At 34.5% G+C, this 21,296-nt stretch overlaps 1 protein-coding gene across 7 annotated transcripts in view; it reads right to left on the reverse strand.

Annotated features, from left to right (window-relative positions):
* The window catches only part of PCDH15 (protocadherin related 15), a 1,822,477-nt gene that overhangs the window by 47,462 nt on the left and 1,753,719 nt on the right, over positions 1-21,296 (reverse strand). For 6 of the 7 annotated variants that reach the window (XM_037804906.1, XM_037804907.1, XM_037804908.1 and 3 more), the window contains 2 exons: positions 20,710-20,925; positions 12,435-12,523 (listed from right to left, as the gene is read on the reverse strand). In XM_037804906.1, coding sequence (XP_037660834.1) covers positions 12,435-12,523; positions 20,710-20,925 — 305 coding nt within the window. Of the gene's footprint in view, positions 1-12,434; positions 12,524-14,783; positions 14,942-20,709; positions 20,926-21,296 lie in introns of those variants that run through there. The other variant, XM_037804910.1, reaches the window with a different exon arrangement.

Consider the following 21,296-nt stretch of genomic DNA (forward strand, 5'->3'; position numbering starts at 1 on the left):
CCTAACAATCAAATCTCCCTGATGATCCTAGAGTTTTAAAGCTACTGCAATAGTCTAATCCTTCAGTTCAGTCCTGCCACAGTTTGTCTCTGCCACTGACCCACAAGTCTTTGGTATTGGCGTATGGCTCCTGAGACTTGCAAGTGGGCCCCTCTTCCAGGCTGTGCACCCCGGGTCCTCTGTTGAGGGATGACTGTGCTATGTCACAGGTGAGTGCCGTCCCCCCAGGGCAGTTCTGGGCTGCTGGGCTGTGTTGGGAGGCTCCCAGTCTGCTCAAATGATGGCTGAATGGGGCTCTGTTAATTCACACTGCTCCCCCTTCCCAGCTCTGGGACATTCAGCTGAGGTTGCAGGGAAGGCTAATGTCCACGCCCAGTTTTGTGGTGTGTGCCTGTTATTTGAAGCACTTCCGTCACACTGGGTTGTCTGGGGCAGCTCTGGGCTATGGGGCTGGCGATGGGCAGGAGTGTTTCCTGTCCACCAGGATGGTGGCTGTGAGCGGACACCCCCCTTTTCTTGGGAAGTTGTGTTGTTTAGTGAATTTTCTCAGCCACTGGATTATTGCCTTTTGTCTCAGAGCTCTCTTATTTCTGCTCTTGACTTGACGTGCCCAAATTTCAATTCTTTGAAGCTTTCTGTATTGAGCTTCTTAGAGTAATTGTTTTAGAAAAAGCAAAAAGGATTTAAAAAAAAAAAAAAAAAAAAAAAAAAAAAAACGGCCCTCCTCAGAGATCTAATGGGTTATTGAAATGCTAATAGACAAAGCAACCAGGGCCATTAAGGAAAGGTGCCCTGGGCAGAGAGATCAGCCTTGCTTCGGGATTTGCATATGCGCCTCAAGGCCTGATCTCCGCCCTTCCCCTTTCTGTGTTCACCAGAACTCCAAAAATCCTCTGCTTTTACTTTGGAGCTTCTCGTGTTGTTTTCCTTCTATGCCCGTCTCCTCTCTGCTGGGCTGGCTGCTCTCAGAGTCTCTGGTGTCTGGCCTCAGTCTATCTATGGTTGGAGTTTGAATCAGTAGAATGAGTTTCCGATGAGAGCAGCCACTGCAATTCTCCCTTCTCCTTCCTGGAGCTGACAGCCCCTCCTCCCCCGGGACTGAGCCTGGCAGGGAGGGGCGCGGGTCCCCTGGCCGCAAAAACTTACAGATTTCGGTGATCTCAGCAGTTCCACGTTTTCATGAGTGTTGTATGAAGTATGCCCAAAGACAGATTGCTCTGTGGTGTCCAGTCCACGCAGTTCCTGGCTTTTTACCTACTTTCCTGGAGGAGTAACTAAAACATACAGCTCACCAGTCTGCCATCTTGCCCCGCCTCTGCCAGCCTGTTTTTAATGATCCTCTTGTTGATATTCTCAGCTTCTGATAGTCTTCCAATTGCTTTTTGCTGAAATTAGCTTCAGTCAGTTTCTAGTACTTAGAACTGTATTAAGCATATTTCATTTTAAGGTGCAGCAGTGTAAAAGCACTAATCAGTTTTCTATTTCTCTCATGGTAGCAATATTAGTCTGGTTATCTGGCTCTCTAGTCAAATCTTTCTTACTATACCCTTTGTATTCCTACTGATCACATATTTTGCATTCTACCTAAAATTGCAGTGATAGCTAGTGATAGAGTATGATGGAAATTTGTATTCTGGAAAATTCTGAATCTAATTACTTGGGGCAATTACCTGTTTCAAATACAATTTGTACAGTCAAATATATAGCAAAATAGTATTTGATTATAGCAAACTGTCTTAAAACAGAGAATTGGCTTTGATTGATCTTCTAAGAAGTGAATGAATTGCAAATGAATTAAGATAACTATTTATTAAACAAAAATTCATATTTGATTTAGGGGTTATTGTTCTACCTTAGTTTAAAAGGCTCCATAGCATACCCATAATATTAATATAACTATGTCACCTTTAGAAAATACTTTTTCAAATACAATTCACATGTACATTTTTTTGGAACATAAATTAGCCTTCTATGTTGTGCTAATTACTGTCTGGTACAAAAATAATTTAGCTAAATAGCGTTCTTAGAATACACATGAAAGCCATATTTAAATGAAACATTTTTTTTTCCCATGCTGATAGCATTTTTGAAATCCCAAATTTGAAAGCATTTTTAGTAAACAACTGGCCCAATTAACTAATGTGTTCTCAAACCAAGTTATTTTTGGTAGATGCCTCTAAATTTTGATTTACAGCATCACCTTTTTCAATTCCCTATATGTACATCTCTATTTATTTTCACCCAGAAAATTGCATTTTAAAAAATTGAAGTGTAGGAGTTTTACTGAAATAGTTATAGCTGAGACAGGTATTTACTTATGGTTGATTTAACTTTAATCTTTTCACACTGAAATTATTACAGCAGCCATCTTCTCAATTACCTGTTTGTCTGTATGAATGAGCCAAGTTAAAATTACCATTTGAAGAGAATTTCTGGCTTACGTGCCCAGCTCACTCCTGAGAAAAGGTGGGTTGGATTTTTAATTTGGTTTTCCTCCTGAGAACCAGTGTAATGGAAGGAGTGGTTAGAAACACGGTCAGCTGCAGGCAGATTGATTTAGATTCAAATCAAACCTCCACCACTTGCTATCTGTGTCTTTGTGGAAATTACTCAACCCCTAAAGTTTCAGAGAACTCATCTGCACAATGGGGAAAGTAATCATAACTACCTTAATGAGTCTCTGTCTCTATGAGGAGTTAATTAGATAATACCCATTAAGGTCACAAAGTTCAACAAACACAAAGAGCCCCTTAAGTGTTAGGTCTCTGCTGGGATGGTAATAGAAGCCATTCAGATTTCATGATTGTAACCCTAGTTAGCCTTTTGTTGAAGTAGATGGCTTATATTTACCTGGCACTATATGGAGCTCTATTGTAGGTACCTTGCAATATTTTTTCAAAAGACTGGCTGAAACAATCAATAGGCATTGCAGATGGCTGGAGGGATAAGCAAACCAAGCCTCCCTGACATTCTGAACTTCCTTCCTCTTTTAATAGAGACCCAGAGAGTCCCTACCCAGAGAGCATGTTGTTCTCTATATTACGCAGTAACTTCTCTTTCTACACTGTCCCACAGGATAAAAACAGTTTTCCACTAGTCAGGCATTAGAATCAGAAATAGGTCTGTTTTTCTTCCAGAGAAGGTTCGGTTTTGTGAATTTTGTAAGTGATTCAGTTCTTTCTGTTTCTTTGTTTGCTTCTTTCACTTTGACCCTAACAAGTACAACTCAACAGGGCTTTGTAGCAGCTCTAATATTATTTTCTACCTGACTCTTTCATATATTTCTTTTCTGTTTGCCATTTTTTCTGAATTGTTTTAGATGTATTCTATCTTGATTTATTATATGAATCATTGTAAGCTGCCTTAAATTCTCTTTGGAATAAGGTGGAACACTAAAAAATAATTAAATTTATCTTCCAATATACCTTAGACCTGGATGAAATCATCTAAAATACCGTTTGTTATTTGCTGATACAGAGGGAATATTCTCATATAAATGTGTGGTTGGATTCATTTCTCATATTAAAAAATAGCAGTACAGACTGAGGAAATTGTGAATGATTGGAAAAAGTTAAAAAAAAAAACAAATATAATTAAGAGAATAGAGTAATTGGCTTTTGCTGCTCAGTTGTCTGAATAGCTGCCCAAGGCAAAGATATATTTACATTGTACCATGGAATTATAAAAGTAATAATCTAGTTCTATTTGGCAAAACTTCTGCATCATAAAACATAAAATAATATAATATGTTACAATATTACTCATTTTATTTAAAGTGTTGGGAGGTGTTATGGATGGAATCATGTCCTGCACAAAGACACGTTCAAATCCTAACCCCTGGTCCTGTGGCTATGAAGTCATTTGAAGTCATTTGTAAATGGGGTCTTCACCTATGCTATTAAGATGAGGCCAAGCTGAATCAGGGTGGGCCTTAATCCAAAGTGATTGGAGTCCACAAAGGCAAAGGAAATTTGCACCATTTGGAAGTAGCAGGAGGCAGAAGGAGACAGACTAGGAGAGAGAGTCTGCAAGGCTCTGTGCCAGAGGCAGACAGACAGTCACAGATTGCTGGCGAGCCACCACCAGAACCCTACAGACTCAGAACACCATACTGCTGACACTTGGATTTTCGACTTCCAGCCTCCAAAACAGAGACAATAAATTCCTGCTATTTAAGCAAATATTTGTGATATTTGTTAGAGCAGCCCTGGCAAACTAAGATGGGGGAGGAGAACAGAGAGAGGGTGAGTGAACACGAGAAAGTGTGCACAAGAGATATAGGCAGGGGTGACAGAGCATAGAGAGAGAGAGAGAGAGAGAGAGAGAGAGAGAGGTATCTTGAAAGGAACCACTGCTTACTAGCTATTTTGGAAATCTCTAAGGTTTTAATGGAACAACGTAAAATAATGTCTTTATTTTTATATTGCAATTGCTTAAGTTATTTTCTATTTGATACAAGCAAAGGCTCTGAAACATAAATTGAACTGAATGGTATGACATTTGGGGAGAATAAAACAGAGATTATAATCTTAATTGAATTTACCCACTCTACCTCTTTCTGCTTCTCTCTCTTCTTACCCCAATTGTGCTTCCATGTTTTGTTTGTTTTTTCATGAAAAGAAAAGTGTAAAAGGATGCTGGAAAATACCTGTTCTTATCTTCATATTAATGGATTCCACCTTTGGAATATGAAGAACCATTTCCCATGAAATCACAGTGTAGAATATACCTATATTAATTAACTTTTTTCTCCATCAGCTGTTAATAACAATTTATTTGAATTTTTCTGTGATATGTTGCACAAATCATAAGTTAAAATAAAAATATAGAGCCATTATACTGGCATCCTCATTATAATTATCTCATGAATTAAACTGATTTTTCTCTTCCTTGTTCTATCTCAATTTATCCCTTAATTATTTTATTTTCTTAAACAGAATACTTGCCTCAGAACTTTACTATTTAATACTTGAAACATTTTCACAGAGCAAACAAAGGCAATATAATAATGTCCTGTCTTTGTTAAAACTCAAAAAAGAGCATTTTTAATTAATCTTCTATTAAACTATATTTTTAGTCTAGGAAGATTCTTCATATCTCTTCTTGACAAGAGTAGCAATAGTTGAAAGATTTCAAACTTTAAAAAAAAATAAAATCAATGAAAATATCATCAAAGGAATTAAAGGAATTTTTGTTTTGTTTTATTTTGGCTTTGTTTTCTCTAGAAGTTTGAATACAAACTTTTGTTTTCTCTAAAAGTTTGAATACAAAAAAAGTGAAAGTTAAAAAGGAGCAAGAATATTTATTCTGGCAAATTATACTATGTAAATGTACTAGTCACACCCTGTCCTTTATGCTTTTTTGTATGTAGTTGAGAAAGCATGAGGGAAGGGTGTTTATGTATTTAAATTTTTCTATTATCACTTACATCATGTGGCAAATTTAACCGAGAAAGTTGATGTATTATCTCTCTGTACTTTTTATTTCTCCCAAGAAAAGCTGGGATAGTTTTTTAAATAGAAGCATTTGGAAATGTTAATTAATGAATGAAGAATGATATGGTCATTAAAATAAGAGACAAATTCATAAGAAGCAAATGCATCAGCATACATGGCTCTCCTTACTGGATCAATATACAAAAATATCTTTAGATATAACTAAAATATAGTTGATAAGTCATTTGCTTTTGGTTAATTTTGCTTATAAAAATATACAGGAATAGGGAAAATCCAGGTGATATGAAATAAAAAATAGAAAAATTTATCTTAATATATGTGAAAGACTATCAGAGGTTCAAAATTAATTATTGTGACCTTGAGCCATTTTGACTGATGTGTTATCATTAGCGTAAGCAAGTTATTCATGTCATGCCAAGATAACATTCCTTCAGATAATAACTAAGAATTCATATGAAAAGAAACATTTAACCCTGGAAAGTAGAACTAACAGAAGTGAAAGTCATGGATTACTGTTCTTTGTAACTATAATTTCATGTTTCAGTTCAATACTGAAGCATGGGAATAATTGAAAATTATGTTATATAATACTAAAATACTAAAAAGCTAATTGGATTTAAATTTGCACACTTCTCTACATGCCAAGGAGGTAAGCACTGAAGACACTACTGCAATGTGTATGAGGATCATTATAAAAAACTATTTCCTGAAAGTCTAATTGCACTCTGGGTTATCTTCGGTTCTGTAAGGAACTGCATATTTTGAAGTCACTATAACTTCTTATAAACTAGTGAGTTATAAACAAGTCATTCTTGCAAACAGAGGAGATTATTTCTCCTCTACCAAAATAAAGACAAGAACTGAATATTGAGAAATAGCAAAAAAATTCCCTTTGTATTAAAACAATTGAATTATAAAGTCTTTGAATGAAACGGAAATTACATTTATCTTTTTTAAAGAAAAGCAAGTTATACCTTGAATATTGAAAATCAGGATTTCATTATTATATTTAGAGTTTCTGTTTTATTTTTATGACTGGTTTTCAATTTATTTTATAGCTATTACATGCCTATTACCAAAAAAAGGGTTATTGTTTTCAGAAATTGTACTACTGAAATGCCTGGGTCAATTACCTAATAAAAACTAGATCATTCACGGTCATTCTCCATTGATAACCTTTTCGACTTCAACTACATCTTTGTGATAAGTATACTTAGAGAAAATTGCCATGTGATTGGCAATACTTAGAGCAATTTAATTTTAGAATACAGAAGCTAAACGACTACATAACTAAAGAAACAATCTGCTTTGTGTTCCAGCTGGTTTATATTCTTTAACAGATTTTTTTCACTGGTTTCACAAGAGAGCAGAATATTTGACACACATAATATACCCACTTCATGTGGAGTAAATGAGACAATCGAAAATAACCTTAATGCATGTAAGGTTAAGAAAGTGACTTTGGGGAGGAGATCCATTGCCTATTTAATCCATTACCAAGCTGCAACATCATGAAAATGATGGTACAGGAGGCGGCTGATATCCAGGGCATTTATTGATGTCCACCAAGTATTGATATATCATCTCTAAACTTATAGAACAATATTATTTTCACATGTATAATATTATTAAATTCTGCAGTGGCTAAATAAGGCAAATATTTTTGTTTTGTTCATTTGCTCTGGCCCATTATTGATTCTTATCTTTTCTCACACATCCAATCCATAACAAATTCTGTAAACTGTACCTTCAAAATATACCCTTACTCTAATCATCCCTCACTATGTGCATCCTAACCAAAAGTCCAAGCCACCATGATCTCTCTCCCAGACTATTGCTATAGAATCATAACTGGTCCCCTGTTTCCCAACCAATAACCTTTAAAGACTTTAGACAGGACAGGTTAATTCTTTGTGCAAAATTTAAGAAATATAATGCAAGCCACATATGTAATTTCAAATTTTCTAGTATGCATTTTATAAAATTAAAAATAGTGAAACTAATTTTAATAATGTAACTCCACAGACAAACTTTATTTTGTCATAATGTAACTCCATAGACAAACTTTATTTCACTATAAAATCCATGTGAAACATTAGTGAGATATTTTAAATTCTTTTCTTTTGTATCAAGTTTTGGTGTGTATTTTATACTTATAGTGCCTCTCATTTTGATTAGCCACATTTCAAGTGCTCAGTAAAACCACATGTGGCTAGTATGTCACAGTTTTAAGGACTTTCCGTCTTACACAGAGTAAAAACTGAAAAACTCAAAGTGACTTATCAGGGCTTATATGACTCATTTCCTACCTTGATATCTATGCTTTGATAGGCCAGACATGCACATCCAACCTCTGGGTTTCCATATCTGAAGTTCCCTTTCCCTGGGATAACACACCTTCCCCCACAGCCTCATGACTGTCTTCCTCCCTTCATTCAGGTTTCTGCTCAGATTTCAGCTTATCAGAGAGGCATTTCTTAACCAGCCTATCTAAAATAATGCCTTCCTTCCATAATTTTATATTTTCTAATTGTATTTGTTCTTTACTACAGTTATCATTATCACAGTATTATATATTAATTTATTATTATATTATTTTATTTGCTGTTTTCCCAGCAATTGAATGTAAGCTCCATAGGAATCAGGAGGTTGTTGTGTTCACTGCTAAAACTCCAGTGATTATAACCAATGACTGTAGATATTTAGTAATTAATTTTATGAACAAATAAACTCCCACCTTCCAGATGTGGATACTAGGGATCAAAAAGTTTAATTTACTAGGCTGATCATTGGTAGGTGTAGGACCTGACCCTGGGTCCTCTGAGTTCAAAAGAAACAACTGCTTTCCTGGAAGAAGAAGGAAAAAAAAGGTGTATATATAGATAAGGATATTTTATATGAGATTTTCCCCAAAGCATTTGCTTTCAAATTTGCGTTTGAATTTGAATAGAATAAATAATTATAACCTTTTCTCTCTAGAAAGTTTAATGCTCTAAAGCAGGGGGTATTAGTTTCCCAGGGACCAAAACAAATACCATACAATGGGTTTTCTTGAACAACTGTAATTTACTGGCTAATAGTTTTGAGGCTAGGAGAAGTTCAAATTTGAGGTGTCAGCCAAGTATGCTTTCTCCTGAAGACTGTGATATTCTGGGCTGGCTGCCAGTGATCTTTGGTCCTTGGCTTTTGTGTCACATGGCAATGTTCATGGCAGTGTCTTTGTCTTCCTCTTCTGGGTTCTCTTGACTTCTGGCTTCTTCCTGTGGGTTTTTTCCCATGTCGAATTTTCTTAGCTTCAAAGGACTTCAGCCGCATTGGATTAAGGTCCACCCTCATTCCATTTGGGCACACCTTTACTAACGGCATCTTCAAAAATCCTACTTACAAATGAGTTCACACCCACAGGACCAAGGGTTGGGACCTGAAAATGCCTTTTGTGGGGGACCTTACTCAATCCCCAACAAAGGGGTTGCCGAATTTATGATCCGTGGTCCAAATCCAGCCTTCCACCCATTTTTTGTAAATAAAGCTTCATTTATGAAAGTATTCCATTTTGAAATTTTTTTAAAAAATATTTAATTTTCAAATTATGATTAAAATTTAAATTATAATTTTATCAACAATTAAGTAATCCATTAAATAACACTGAAACTTAATAACCTTATTAAATGTCAAAATAATCTTCTCAAAATTTATTAAAATATTACTAGTATTATTTACCAAAATATTCAGTATCTGTCCCTTTATAGAAAGTTTGATGACTCCTGCTGTAAAGCAAAAAGAGGGTTAAAATGATAAAAGATTATGTGCTTTTAGTTTGCCTTTTAACTTAAACTTTCCCCTCAAGAGCAATTCTTTATTACACTACTTTAAGGAAATGTGAGTATTAGCATTTATTGTTTACTGTTTCATAGTTTCTTTTCCCAGGAGACCTAAATCTCATCATAGAAATGTATATCTTGGCTAGATTTCTAAAGCATATTTTGTAACCTTAATTCCAGGAACTCTAAATTAATTACACAGACACATTTCTGGTGCTATATAAAAGTAGGTCATGGAGATGAGACTCTTCCACTCACAAATCAATAATTACTTGAATAAAGTCCAACTATCATTGGATTTTCAAATTGTATTTTGAAATATTTGAGCAACTCTGAGGCCTGAATTATCAATTCAAATTCATAGTATAACATAGTGCTTGAGCTTCCTAAGCTGCTCAAGCAAATACCATGGAATGGGTCTGGTTAAACAGTGGGAATTTATTCGCTCATGGTTTTGAGGCCGAAGGAAAGTTCACATCAAGGTGTTATCAAGGTGATTCTCCTTTCCCCTGACTCTCTTCCAGATTCCCTCTTCCAGCCTCCTACTTCCTGTGGCTTTTTCTTTCTCTGTCTGAATTTCATTCTGCTTATAAGGACTCCAGTAATAGGATTAAGACCTATATGATTGAGGTGGGGCACACCTTAACTGAAGTAACCTCATCAGAGATTCTACTTACAATGGGTTCACACCCACAGGAATGGATTAACTTAAAAAAAACTTTTTTTTTTCTTGGGTACATAAAGTTCCAGCCTCCTACCCAAACCGTATTTCTAACTCTTGAATTTATACATTTTTGAAAATGCCATTTCTGCAGGTCCTTGAGGATTTAGGTTTTAGAATCCCAAACTCCTGTTATTCATTGAAGCTTCACGTTAAAGTGGAAGAACAAAGGAGGAAAACATGAACTGTATGCATTCCTTAGCTGCTTCTTTAGATACTATTGTTAATTATTTGCTGGTTATAGTAAGGTGTCCCTACCCTTATACTCACTGCTGCACCTCAAATCCAAGAATTTATAAGTAAGAGAAACACAAGGCTCACAAAGAGATCATTTCTAAGATCAACCTAAACTGTTTCAGAGTGTAGACATGCAACTTCACCTGTAAGGGTCATAGATACTCATTGGAACTTGCTGAAAATATTAATATAACTAAAAAGGGATATGTATCATTACAAAGGAGAGTTGGTTAATTCTATAAGCATAACATAATAAAATTCATTAAAATGTCAGTAGTCATTAAAGCCTGTTCCAAGGGAGTGGTGGGTAAACATTTTCTTCATTATAGCAGCAACATTTACTACATGACTTCTATTTTCCAGACGCTGTACTCTTAGCTATGAAGGAAACTGGTACCCTTTGCAAAGCCTTTCCCACTGTGAAATGGATATATCAGGTTATTGGTTTTTCCTTCCATCAATTCTCCCAGTTTGTAATGATTCCATATCTACCAAGGAAATTTTGCATTATGATGTGGCCTCATTTATGCATCTGCCTAAAGGGAAAAATAAAAGTGCCAATCATAAAAATTCAAGTTTCCTACTTGATAGTATAGGGATGTCTCATGGGAGATAAAGAAAATGACTTTGATGATGATGTGATGTGCCCTGTAAGAATGTCTACAGGGAATGAATGTGCTGGTTGGTCTGGTCACCACGACATTTAAATTCTCATTTTTATTAACAAATTGGCACTGCTGCCTACCTTGGTTGGATATATGTGAATGCTCATTACCCCTGTATACTGATAAGAATGAATGTTTGGAGCTTTACAATACAAAATAACGTCCAACATTTCATATCGCTGACACGTCCGCATTCAAAATGGGGTCAGAAATGTTTCTGCTTACGAAAACTTGAAATTTTCACAGATTTTAAGTGAGAAATTTTAGTTTGCACATAGGTCATCAGAATAAAAAATTTAAAAAACCATAGAAATGTACAAAATAAACAGTGAACCCTAATGTAAACTGTGGACTACAGTTAATAGTATAATTATAATAATATTGTTTCATGAATTGTAACAAAAGTACCACACTAATGCCAAGTGTTAATAATAGGGAAAACTGTGTGTGGAGGGGGGTACATGGGAAATCTATACTTTCTGCATGATCTTTCTGTAAATCTACAAGTTTACTAATAAAAAAATCTACGAAAAGAAATCAGACATTTGCCTATGATGCTTACTGCACTAGGGAATCTAATTTTAATTCTTTCAAAAAACAATCACAAAATAGGCATCTTTTTTCCCAGTTTTCCATATGAGAAATTGTGACCCTAAGCATGAAACATATTGCCTAGAGGTCACACAGTAGTGATATCCATCTGTTTGAATCCATAATAGGAGCTCTATTATTAAACTATGCCACTTCAATAGAATTTACCAAAACCCTGGCATCTCTGCATAACTGTATGGCCTTCAATCCTCCACATTTGTATATAATATTTACCTTTCATTTAATGTTAATAATTTCCACACACTGTCCTAGATGTCCTATATCATTTATTTCTCACACCATCCTATGATATAAGTTTTATTAGTTCTTTTTAACAAATTGTGACACTGAGGCTGGGAAAGATTAAATTATTTGCCCAATGTTGTGTTTCAAGTCCAACGTTAGATGAAGTCCACACTCCTTCCAAAGTGACACACTTCTCTCAAAATCTAAAGTTCCTGATTTTTCTCATTCCTATCATCACATCCACCAAAAAAGCATTAAATCTAAAAAGTTCTTAGAGAAATAATAGTTTTGCCTTGACATTTGCTTTTTCAGGTTTTATGAAGAAAAGGGCATCATGATTTTGTTTGTCTAAAATTTTCAATGCATATTAAGCATTGACTACCAACTATATAATTGGGGTGACAGCAGTGAACATAATAAATTTTTTACCTCATGGAGCTTATATTCTAGTGGGAAATTGATATATAATGACATATTAAATAGTGTGTCAAAGAAAAATCAATCAGAATAAAGGATTAGAGGTTGAAGTGGGTGTGGTCTATTTAGATAGTGTAGTCAGAGAGGTTGAAGTGGGTGTGGTCTATTTGGATAGTATAGTCAGAGAAAGACTGAATAGGTGACATTAAAGCAGCTAACATACATTCAGGCATGAAATCTCTTATGAAAATAAATATTTTAGTAAACAAAAATCCGTTACTCTGTCAGATCTTCTATCTTTTTTTCCACCAGAGTTGGGGGCACATTAGAAACAATGACTTGCATATCCAGCTGATTGACCACAGACACCTGAAAAATGGAAAAAACAGAATTCATTTAGCTTTTACTCACTAATATTTCAATAAAAAATAAAATTATTATTTCTTCTGTAGTATGTACAGACACAATGGTTTCTCATTTTTAACTAAGGAACAAATGATCTTTTAAATTAATCATACTCTCTCTAGTAGGTGTTGGAAACTTGCTATGGTAGTTTGAGAATGATAGACTATTTGTTGTCTACCTAGAGGTTATAGAACCCTAAGAGATTTCAACTGTGCTGATTATGTGTTTCTTTGTTTGTTTGTTTGTTTGTTTCCTTGGTTATTTACTAAGACACTAAAGGTGTTCTATTTTTTCTGGAATAGTATTCATATCAACTTTGCCCACTTTATATCTGTGTATTTAGAGATTGACATGTACACACAAACTTATATTGGGGCTAAAATGAACAAATTCAACAGCATATGTTCTATTCACTAAACATTTATTAAATTTCTTCTATGTTCTTATACGGAAAAACGGAAGAATAACTTTTACTCTGTACTTTTAATGCACCATTCACTTTTTTTCTCAATATACTATGGGTTTAACTCATTAAATTCTTCCAACAACCATGTCAGATAGTTATTACTATTACTCCAATTTTTAAATAAGGAAACTAATAAAGCAAAGAGAGCTTTGATAACATGGCCTTGATTAAATGCAGGTTGTCTGCCAGGGTTTGTGATTTTGATTATTATTCAGCACTGATACAAAAGGTGTAAGGTCAAATCATATAAGGTCCTGAAATACATTTATACACTATTAAAATAAGGTAAATACATATGTAGCAGAACCATGACTTGAACATTCAGAATTAAGTTCATGTATCACCGGTTACATGAATATAATCTATAATAGGGAATAATTTCATTTGGCTCTATATCTTTTATATAGGCTCCTAATTTTCTACATATAATTGTCCCCAGATGCTCTATCAGGGGTCATAAACTCAAATGGCTTCAGGATCCAGGGAGGTAACTTAAATGGGTGAAGTAGGCAAGAGTAAGAAAAGATAGGGAGAAGTGAAACTGCAGCAAATCTGAGAGCACAAGCCTCATATGGAGAAGGGCAGCTACTACTCAGCTGTAGTGAATAATGCCATGTGGGAAAACAGGACCATTTTGCTAGATCTTCCAGTTTTTCAAGAGAAGTAGAAATCTGAAATAATATGTGAAATATTTGCAACTAATTAAAAATCTTTAAAACCATCTTGGGAGCTTAATAAATCATATGTGCAGACCCTAGTAAGCCAGGGTTTGTTTAATTATCGCATATAAGCAAGCACAAAATACAGGCAGTTCCAGCCTGTGCCCCTTACTCATAATAGGTGTCTGACCAAATGTCCAAATATGTAGATGAATGTTAACTGTGCCTTTATAAAAAGCATCTCACTTCATTATAAAAAGGGATTAAATTCACAGGTTTTTTATTTGTTTTGTTGTTTTTAAGCTTTTTTTTTTTTTTTTGGAGGGTAAATACATTGTGAAAACCTCTAGAAATCTGTATGTGAGATTTGTAAAAGCTGTTTACTGTATTCATTGACTTCTATGCTGTTTTCCTGGGCTGAAATCTCACTTTCTGCAGAAGTCTGTGCAAACAGCAATATGTTGCTAAGTTTTTCTTCTTCCTTCCTTTCCTTCTCTTTTTTCCTGTTTTACTTTTATTTCCCTCCCAACATTGGACCAAGGAAGGTTAAAAAAAAAAAAAATCCTGGTCAAATGCAAATAACCTGGAACAAGTAGCAACCCTGGGGTTTTATTCGTTCTCTTGGGAGCCTACATCAACTCCTAACTGTCCTCTACACTAGAGTCTGACGTGCTGGAATCACAGCCTCAGGGCAAAAGAGCTATCCCAGCGGATTGGTGCTGAAGTGCTCCCGGATCCTCTGCCTGATTGGGAGGAGGCTGGGGATGAGGATGACATAGGTTCTAATAGAGGGAGAGTGGAAAAGGGCAATTACTCCCCAATTCTGGTTCCTTTGATACAGGTTTGCTGCCAGGGCTGTGCCTCCTACCAGACTGTCCTCTCTCCACAGTTCTTTGTCTCCTGGTTCTGGTAAGCATCCACTTCCTCTCACACCTTTAAGCTTGTAGTGGGTAATGAAGCCCTGCTATTACTATCCCCAGGATCCTGCAGTATCTCTTATTTCCTTATATTCTGCAGACACCTTCATAAATAGTCATAGTCACATTATTACACCCTCCTTAAATTACCCACTTTGCATGTGAATGTTCTTATACCTCTCCCATGTGTGATCCACCCTTTTCTTTCCCCATCTACATCTGAATAAAGAACACAGAGACATGGGATGGAAGGAGCTTGAGTTCCCGAATTGCTGTCTGCTGAAGAGCTGGAGTTGTCAAAAACACAATCTAATGGTGTACACTCTCATTTTTGTGTTATCTGAGAGAGAAATAAAATTTGTTATGTTAAGCCATTGAAATTTGGGGACTGTTTGTTACATACACATTTACGGCAATATAAAACTCAATAGTTACATGTAGGTGCAGGGAAGTGGTAGAATTTCCCTTTGCATAAATTTCTTTTGAGTTTCAGCAGCAATCAATTCATATGCCAGAGACTCAATCTGGAAACAGAATTTGTCCTTGCAGATATAAGTGAGATTTGTGAAGCTGTTTTGTTTTCTTTCTTTCTTTCTCCCTCTCTTTCTCCTGTTTTTTAAGGACAGTCAATATTTCTCTTCATTGATACAGATAAATTACTTATTCCAAGGAAGTTTTTAACTTTTTCATGAGCTTTTGTGTTAAATTCTGACTGAACCAACAGTAAAGGGATTAAGATTTATAATGCTCTGGAGTATATAAATATTAAGCCTGCAATTTACTCAAAAGATTTTCTGATCTTAAACTTTTAAAAAACATCTTGAATATTTTTAAGATATAAAAAAATAATACATACATAATAATATATGTCTGATTCTAAAAAATTAACAAAAGTCACACTGCATTTGGCTCCGAAAGTTGTCTTAGACTTACTTCTAAATAGGTATTTTTAAAATTAAAAATCTCCTTGAAAAATGTTCAAAAATAGATTGGGGTGATGAATGCACAACTGTATGATGGTACTGTGAACAGCTGATTATAAACCATGGATGACTGTATGGCATGTGAATATATCTCAATAAAACTGAATTAAAAAAAAGAAAACTCCTTGAAGTACTAACATCTGATTTATGCTATGCTGAACATAAACATCTTTGACTATTAAAAGGAAGAAAATTTGGTATTACAGTTTACATTTTGATCTATCAGAGAAATTCTATGTGTCTGATTCTGGTTTCTTCTATTATCTATAGTAAAGATATTTTGATGCTCCAGATTATTATATTTTATTTATTTTATTTTTCCAGTGTAACCTCAATGTAAATATTTCCAGATATGTTTATTACTCCAAACATTAAAAATTTCCTCTTATAAAACTGCTTAATTTAGCTCCTTATAAGTTGATCACTAATAAAAGTTTCATGTATATTTCTATCATTGCTCTGATCAATCTTTGTAATGGATTCACATAACTACTAATAGTCAAAAAGAATGAGGAGTACCATTTGTGAAGCAAATAATTCTAAACACAGAGATTGGTAATTTTCATATTTTATTATCTCTAAGTCCTTTAAATTCTTTTTCATAAACCTATCATTCTTTTTATTTCATATGTTCCCATAGAGTTTAGATGGTGCTGTCCAATAGGAATATAATGTGAGCCACAAATGCAAACCACATGGACAATTTTAAATTTTCTGGTACCCATACCAGAAAGATAAAAAAAGTAGTGAATTATGATTACTGTACCTTTGAAATAAAATTTAAGATTGGGAAAAATAGCGAAAGTAGTTCAATAATATATTAAACCCAATATTTTCAAAATATTATCATTCCAACATGTAATCAATAGGGAAAAAAAAAAACTTGAGACATCTTAACATTGTTTCATACTGTATTCACAATCCAGTGTGTATTTTTATACTTATTATATATCTCAAAGAAAATTAGCCATATTTCAAGGGCTCAGTAGTCACATACAGCATATGGTTAGCATATTTGTCATCATAGCTCTAGAGAAATTCACCATCTCTTGCTTGAACTAGTAATTATGTCTTCTAACTGGTCTCTGCTATAATTTCACTTTTCTTGAAGAGGGGGGCATATTATAATAGCCTTTTTAGAGAATCATGATTATTCTTCTTCAATGTTATACCTAATATCAAGTGGTAATTTCTTCAAGGTTAACTGCATTGCAAAACCTGAAACCATGCTCAGTTACATTAAAATTCATTTATCTATCTGTACTTCAAATGAAGCTTTTACCCATGAATGAATTTTTTAACATCTTGCATTGGTTATTTAGAAAATATTTGTTCACTGCATAATGCAGGTTTTCAAAGGTTGATACATTTCATTACACAATATTTAAAAAATCACATTCTTTAAAATGACTACCAATCTCATCAGAAAAGTCTTTAAGTATTGGGAACTTTCAAGCTCACAGTAGTTAATACAATTTTCTAATAGTCTAATTTGGGTTTTAATGGTTTGAAAATTAACAACAAATACTGCCAGTTGTTATCCTTGCAGTGACAAGTTCACTTCATCCATTTTGGTGTAAATGGCCACCAAACATTCAAGTCTGACTAACAATATTTTGTCTGCAAGTTGTTCTTTCAAGTAAAAAGATATTCCTTGAAAGAAGCAGCTAATTCAGCTCACATAATGCTTTACCTGGAGACAGTCTTCATTCTTCATTATACAGCAGAAGTGTTTTATACATCCCTCCCATTTATCAAGCAAAATATTGAAAAGACATCTAGTTAAGAGTGGAGATTTATTACAATAAGTTTTACTGCTTAACCAAGGAAGTAAGTTAATCAAAACCAGCTTTCTTTCTTTCTCCTTCCTCCCTTCCTTTTTTTTTTTTTTCCTACTGTGAGTGTATTTGCTATGGAGGATACAGTGGCACCATCAATGCAAGTACAACATAGTAAAAAGCTCATAATATCCTAGTATTCTTTTGAAGAGAATTTTGACCTTTTGAACTCCTGAAATGATTTTGAGAACCCTCAGGTTCTGTGGCGCACACTTCGTGAACTGCTAACCTACATTATAGTGTAGGGGTCATTCAATCATTGAACAAATATTTATTGAGCATCAAATACATATTATGAATTATTTTAGATGCTTGAGGTAAACCACAGAATGAAAAAAAATGAAGAAGTATGTAATGAAGTATCTTTATGAGACACTCGTGTGGAATTGTTACATGTACAGATAGATGTATGAGACTGGTGTTCTGGAATGAGTTTTAGAGTGGAGATATAAATTTTGAGAAGTTTCAGTATATAGATGATATTTGAAGTTATGATACTGAATGAGCCTACTCAGTCAGTGAGTGCAGATAGAGAAGAGAATTAATGTCAGAGCCCTGAGAAACCTCACTACTAAAAGGTCAGGAAGAAGAAAATGAACCTGAGGAGATTGAGAATGAGTGAACAATGAGTTAGAAGGAAAACCAGAGAGAATTATGTGCTGAAAGCCTGGAGAGTGGAGTGATTAGAGTGAAGTGTTGCTGACGGTTGAAGTAAGATGAGGACTTGAAAGTATCAGTGCATTTAGTAACACGGAAGTCATTGGTGACCTTGACTTGAGAAGTTTGGATGAATGTTGGAAATGGAGTTATGACTGAAGAGGGTTTATGAGAGATTAGATAGTGAGAAATATAGCCCACTCTACCAAGGAATTTTTCTGGAAAGAGAAACACCTATGTTTCCAGCTGGAAGGAGATATGGGTCAATAAGGTTTTTATGATTTCTTTTAAGATAGAAGGAAGAAAAAAATGCATGGTTGTGGGCGTAAGGAGATAAAGCAGGGAAATTACTGTTAGTAACATGGAAAATACACGGGAGAGCTGTTGAAGCAATATCTTTGAGTTGATAAGAGGGAATTGGATCTATTACACAGCTGAAGGTATTGGCTCCAGATAAAAGCACAGAATTCATATAAAGTAGCAGGGAAGAAGGTAAAGAATATTGGTGCATATCCTGTTAGGTAGGTGGTTTTAGTGGTGGGAATCTGTAGAACACTTCTAAATACTTTAATTTTATTTTTCAGTGAAATGAGAAACCAGTTTGTTAGGTGACAGTGAAGAAGAGATGATTTGGAAGATTGGGAAGAAAGGACATCTAGCAGAGCAGGAGTGTGAATGGACCAGAAAATATAGTGTGATTATTGGACAATATTAAGGGCTTTAGTCTTTAATTTAAGGTGAGACTAGTAATACAACCGTTTTTGTTTTTGCAGACATATTCAGCATGAGTATAATTCTGGAGAGAGGTGAAAGTTTTAATTTATAAGGGTTATGATTCTGTCATGTCAACATGATTTAGAGAAAGAAGGCAAGGGAGTTGAATGTGTGTACAATTGAATGCTTGTACTAATTGATAATTTCTGGTAAGCAGGAGAGAGAGGACATGAATGGGTAGAGGGAAGGTAAAAATATAGTTAGCTAATGAATTGGAGCTCCTGATGGGGATAAAAGATGTTGGAGTAAGCTGGAAATATTCAGTATTATGGGCACAGAGTGACAGGTTTGAAATGGAAGTTATACAGGGATTGCAATACTTGGTAATGGCAAAAAACACTATGATAGTAAGCTGTTGAAAGAAGGTGGAGGGCAAGTCACTGGAGGAAAGAAATTGAGACCATAACGCTGGAAGGATCATCTCTGCATTTAAGAAAATTGCCAAACATTAGGTCAGGAAAATTTTTGGACCTGGTGATGGTAATTGAGAAGCTCATTCATTAACGTATGATGGGGAATGAATGCCATGTTGCTAGAAGATAGCAGCAACAACATGAGGCAGTGATAGAGTCAGGCAACAAGAGTCAAATCTGGATTCTGAGAAAAGAGAGAGGGTCTAGAAATAGAAAAGCTGTGCACAGAAGATCCCACTCTGCCAGTGGGTAATATGAAGGCTGCAGCAAACTGAAACAGAAAAAAATACAAATAAACAAATCTGACATTGAAGAAGGCAACAGGAGAAGTAGTATCTTCAGGGGATAACCAGATTTCCATCAGCAAGAAGGCTTTTCTATATTAAAAAATCTTAACTTCATTCACTCTTACGGGAAAATTTTCAATGGTTTCCCGTTACTTTCAAGAAAAATTTCCAACATTTTTGATACGGCCTACATGTCTTTCATATGGACCCCCTACTTCCATCTCCAGCCTCATCTCTCATTCACTTTCCCTCCCACGCTCAACTAAACTGAGTAAATATCTATTGATATTTGGAACTGCCATCATCTCTCTTCCTTCTTTTTCTTGGCACATGTTGTTTCCTCTACATAGAAGTCTTACTACTTCCTATATCCCCCTTTTCTTGATTGGAAGGATTTCAGATCTGCTTGTAAACATAATTTTTCTAGGAAGCTTTCCCTGATGTTCTAAGTTTGTGTCAGAATATACGTACATTTCTTTTTATGATTAATATATATAATGACATGATTTTTTAATCAAGTTTCTTTATAAATATATTTTTAATATTTAAAAATATACATTTCAATTTTCATGCAAATAAAAAGCCCATAAACATCATGTTGCTTATGCATATATTGCATATATAATCTAAATAATTATATATTGCTTGTGTTGGTTTTTATAGTATTTTAAATATACTGAGTGAAGTGACCTTAGATGTTTAGCTTAAAGCACCACAATGTTCATATCTTAAATAAAGAGGAAGGGAAATGACATTATCTTATATAGTTTACAGATCTTAATTTGACCAGAAATCTATCAAACTCACTACTGTCTATTTCAAAAGCTTCTTGACTCAAGGATCAATAATGATTAAAGTAGCCTTTGTTTATTCTACTGCAACTTTACTGTTATAAATGAGAAAGTGTGCAACATAAAGGATAAATAAATAAGTATATATAATGATGTATTCCCCAAATGTCAAAAAACAAAGAAGCTATATTTTTCCTATCCTAAACCACAGGTATTAATAACCTGTATTAAAATTAATAACATTTTTGTTTTAAAAAGCCTGTTTAAAATAAGTTTTTTAAAATGTCTATGATTTGAAAACACTGACCCTTGGCTAAATATCTGTATTGCATGTACTTTCCTTATCTGAAAATTTATATACTTACAAGTACATCTGCTTTGCCATTTAGTCCCTTCCCATAGTCATCAGTTGCAATGACTTGAAACTTGAAGTAGGACCTCCTCATATTATGGAAAAGCATAGCAGTTTTGATTAGCCCTGTATAGGTTTCCACCACAAATCCTTCTTTTCCCTCTTTAATTGGCGGTATTATGAGTCTGTATGCCATGGCACTATAATTACCAGTATCTTTATCAGTAGCCTAGAAGAGAAAAAAAACACATATTATAAATAAGCAGGAAAAAGTATCTTAATTATTAAAAGACTTATTTCTTTGAGTAAAACTGATGTTTATTGTATAATAATAACACAGGAATAAAGCTCTTCTACCAGCCTATTTTTCTGGATATCATTAAGTAGATTTATAGACTTAGAGCCTATAGAGGTTAAATGGTTGTTATTTCAATGATATTGACTACTAAAATATGACTACAAAGACATACAGAATAATAGAGTCAATAAATCAAGTTTTTTTATTGGCTTGTCTGGTTAAACTGTGGGCTGTGATTCAAACTGGTTTAAGGGTAGGATTGGTTGTTTGGCTAACCAATGTCTTATCGTGATAGACATAGC

The sequence above is a fragment of the Choloepus didactylus genome, chromosome 15 (assembly GCF_015220235.1).
Source record: "Choloepus didactylus isolate mChoDid1 chromosome 15, mChoDid1.pri, whole genome shotgun sequence".
In the NCBI taxonomy this organism is placed as follows: domain Eukaryota; kingdom Metazoa; phylum Chordata; class Mammalia; order Pilosa; family Megalonychidae; genus Choloepus; species Choloepus didactylus.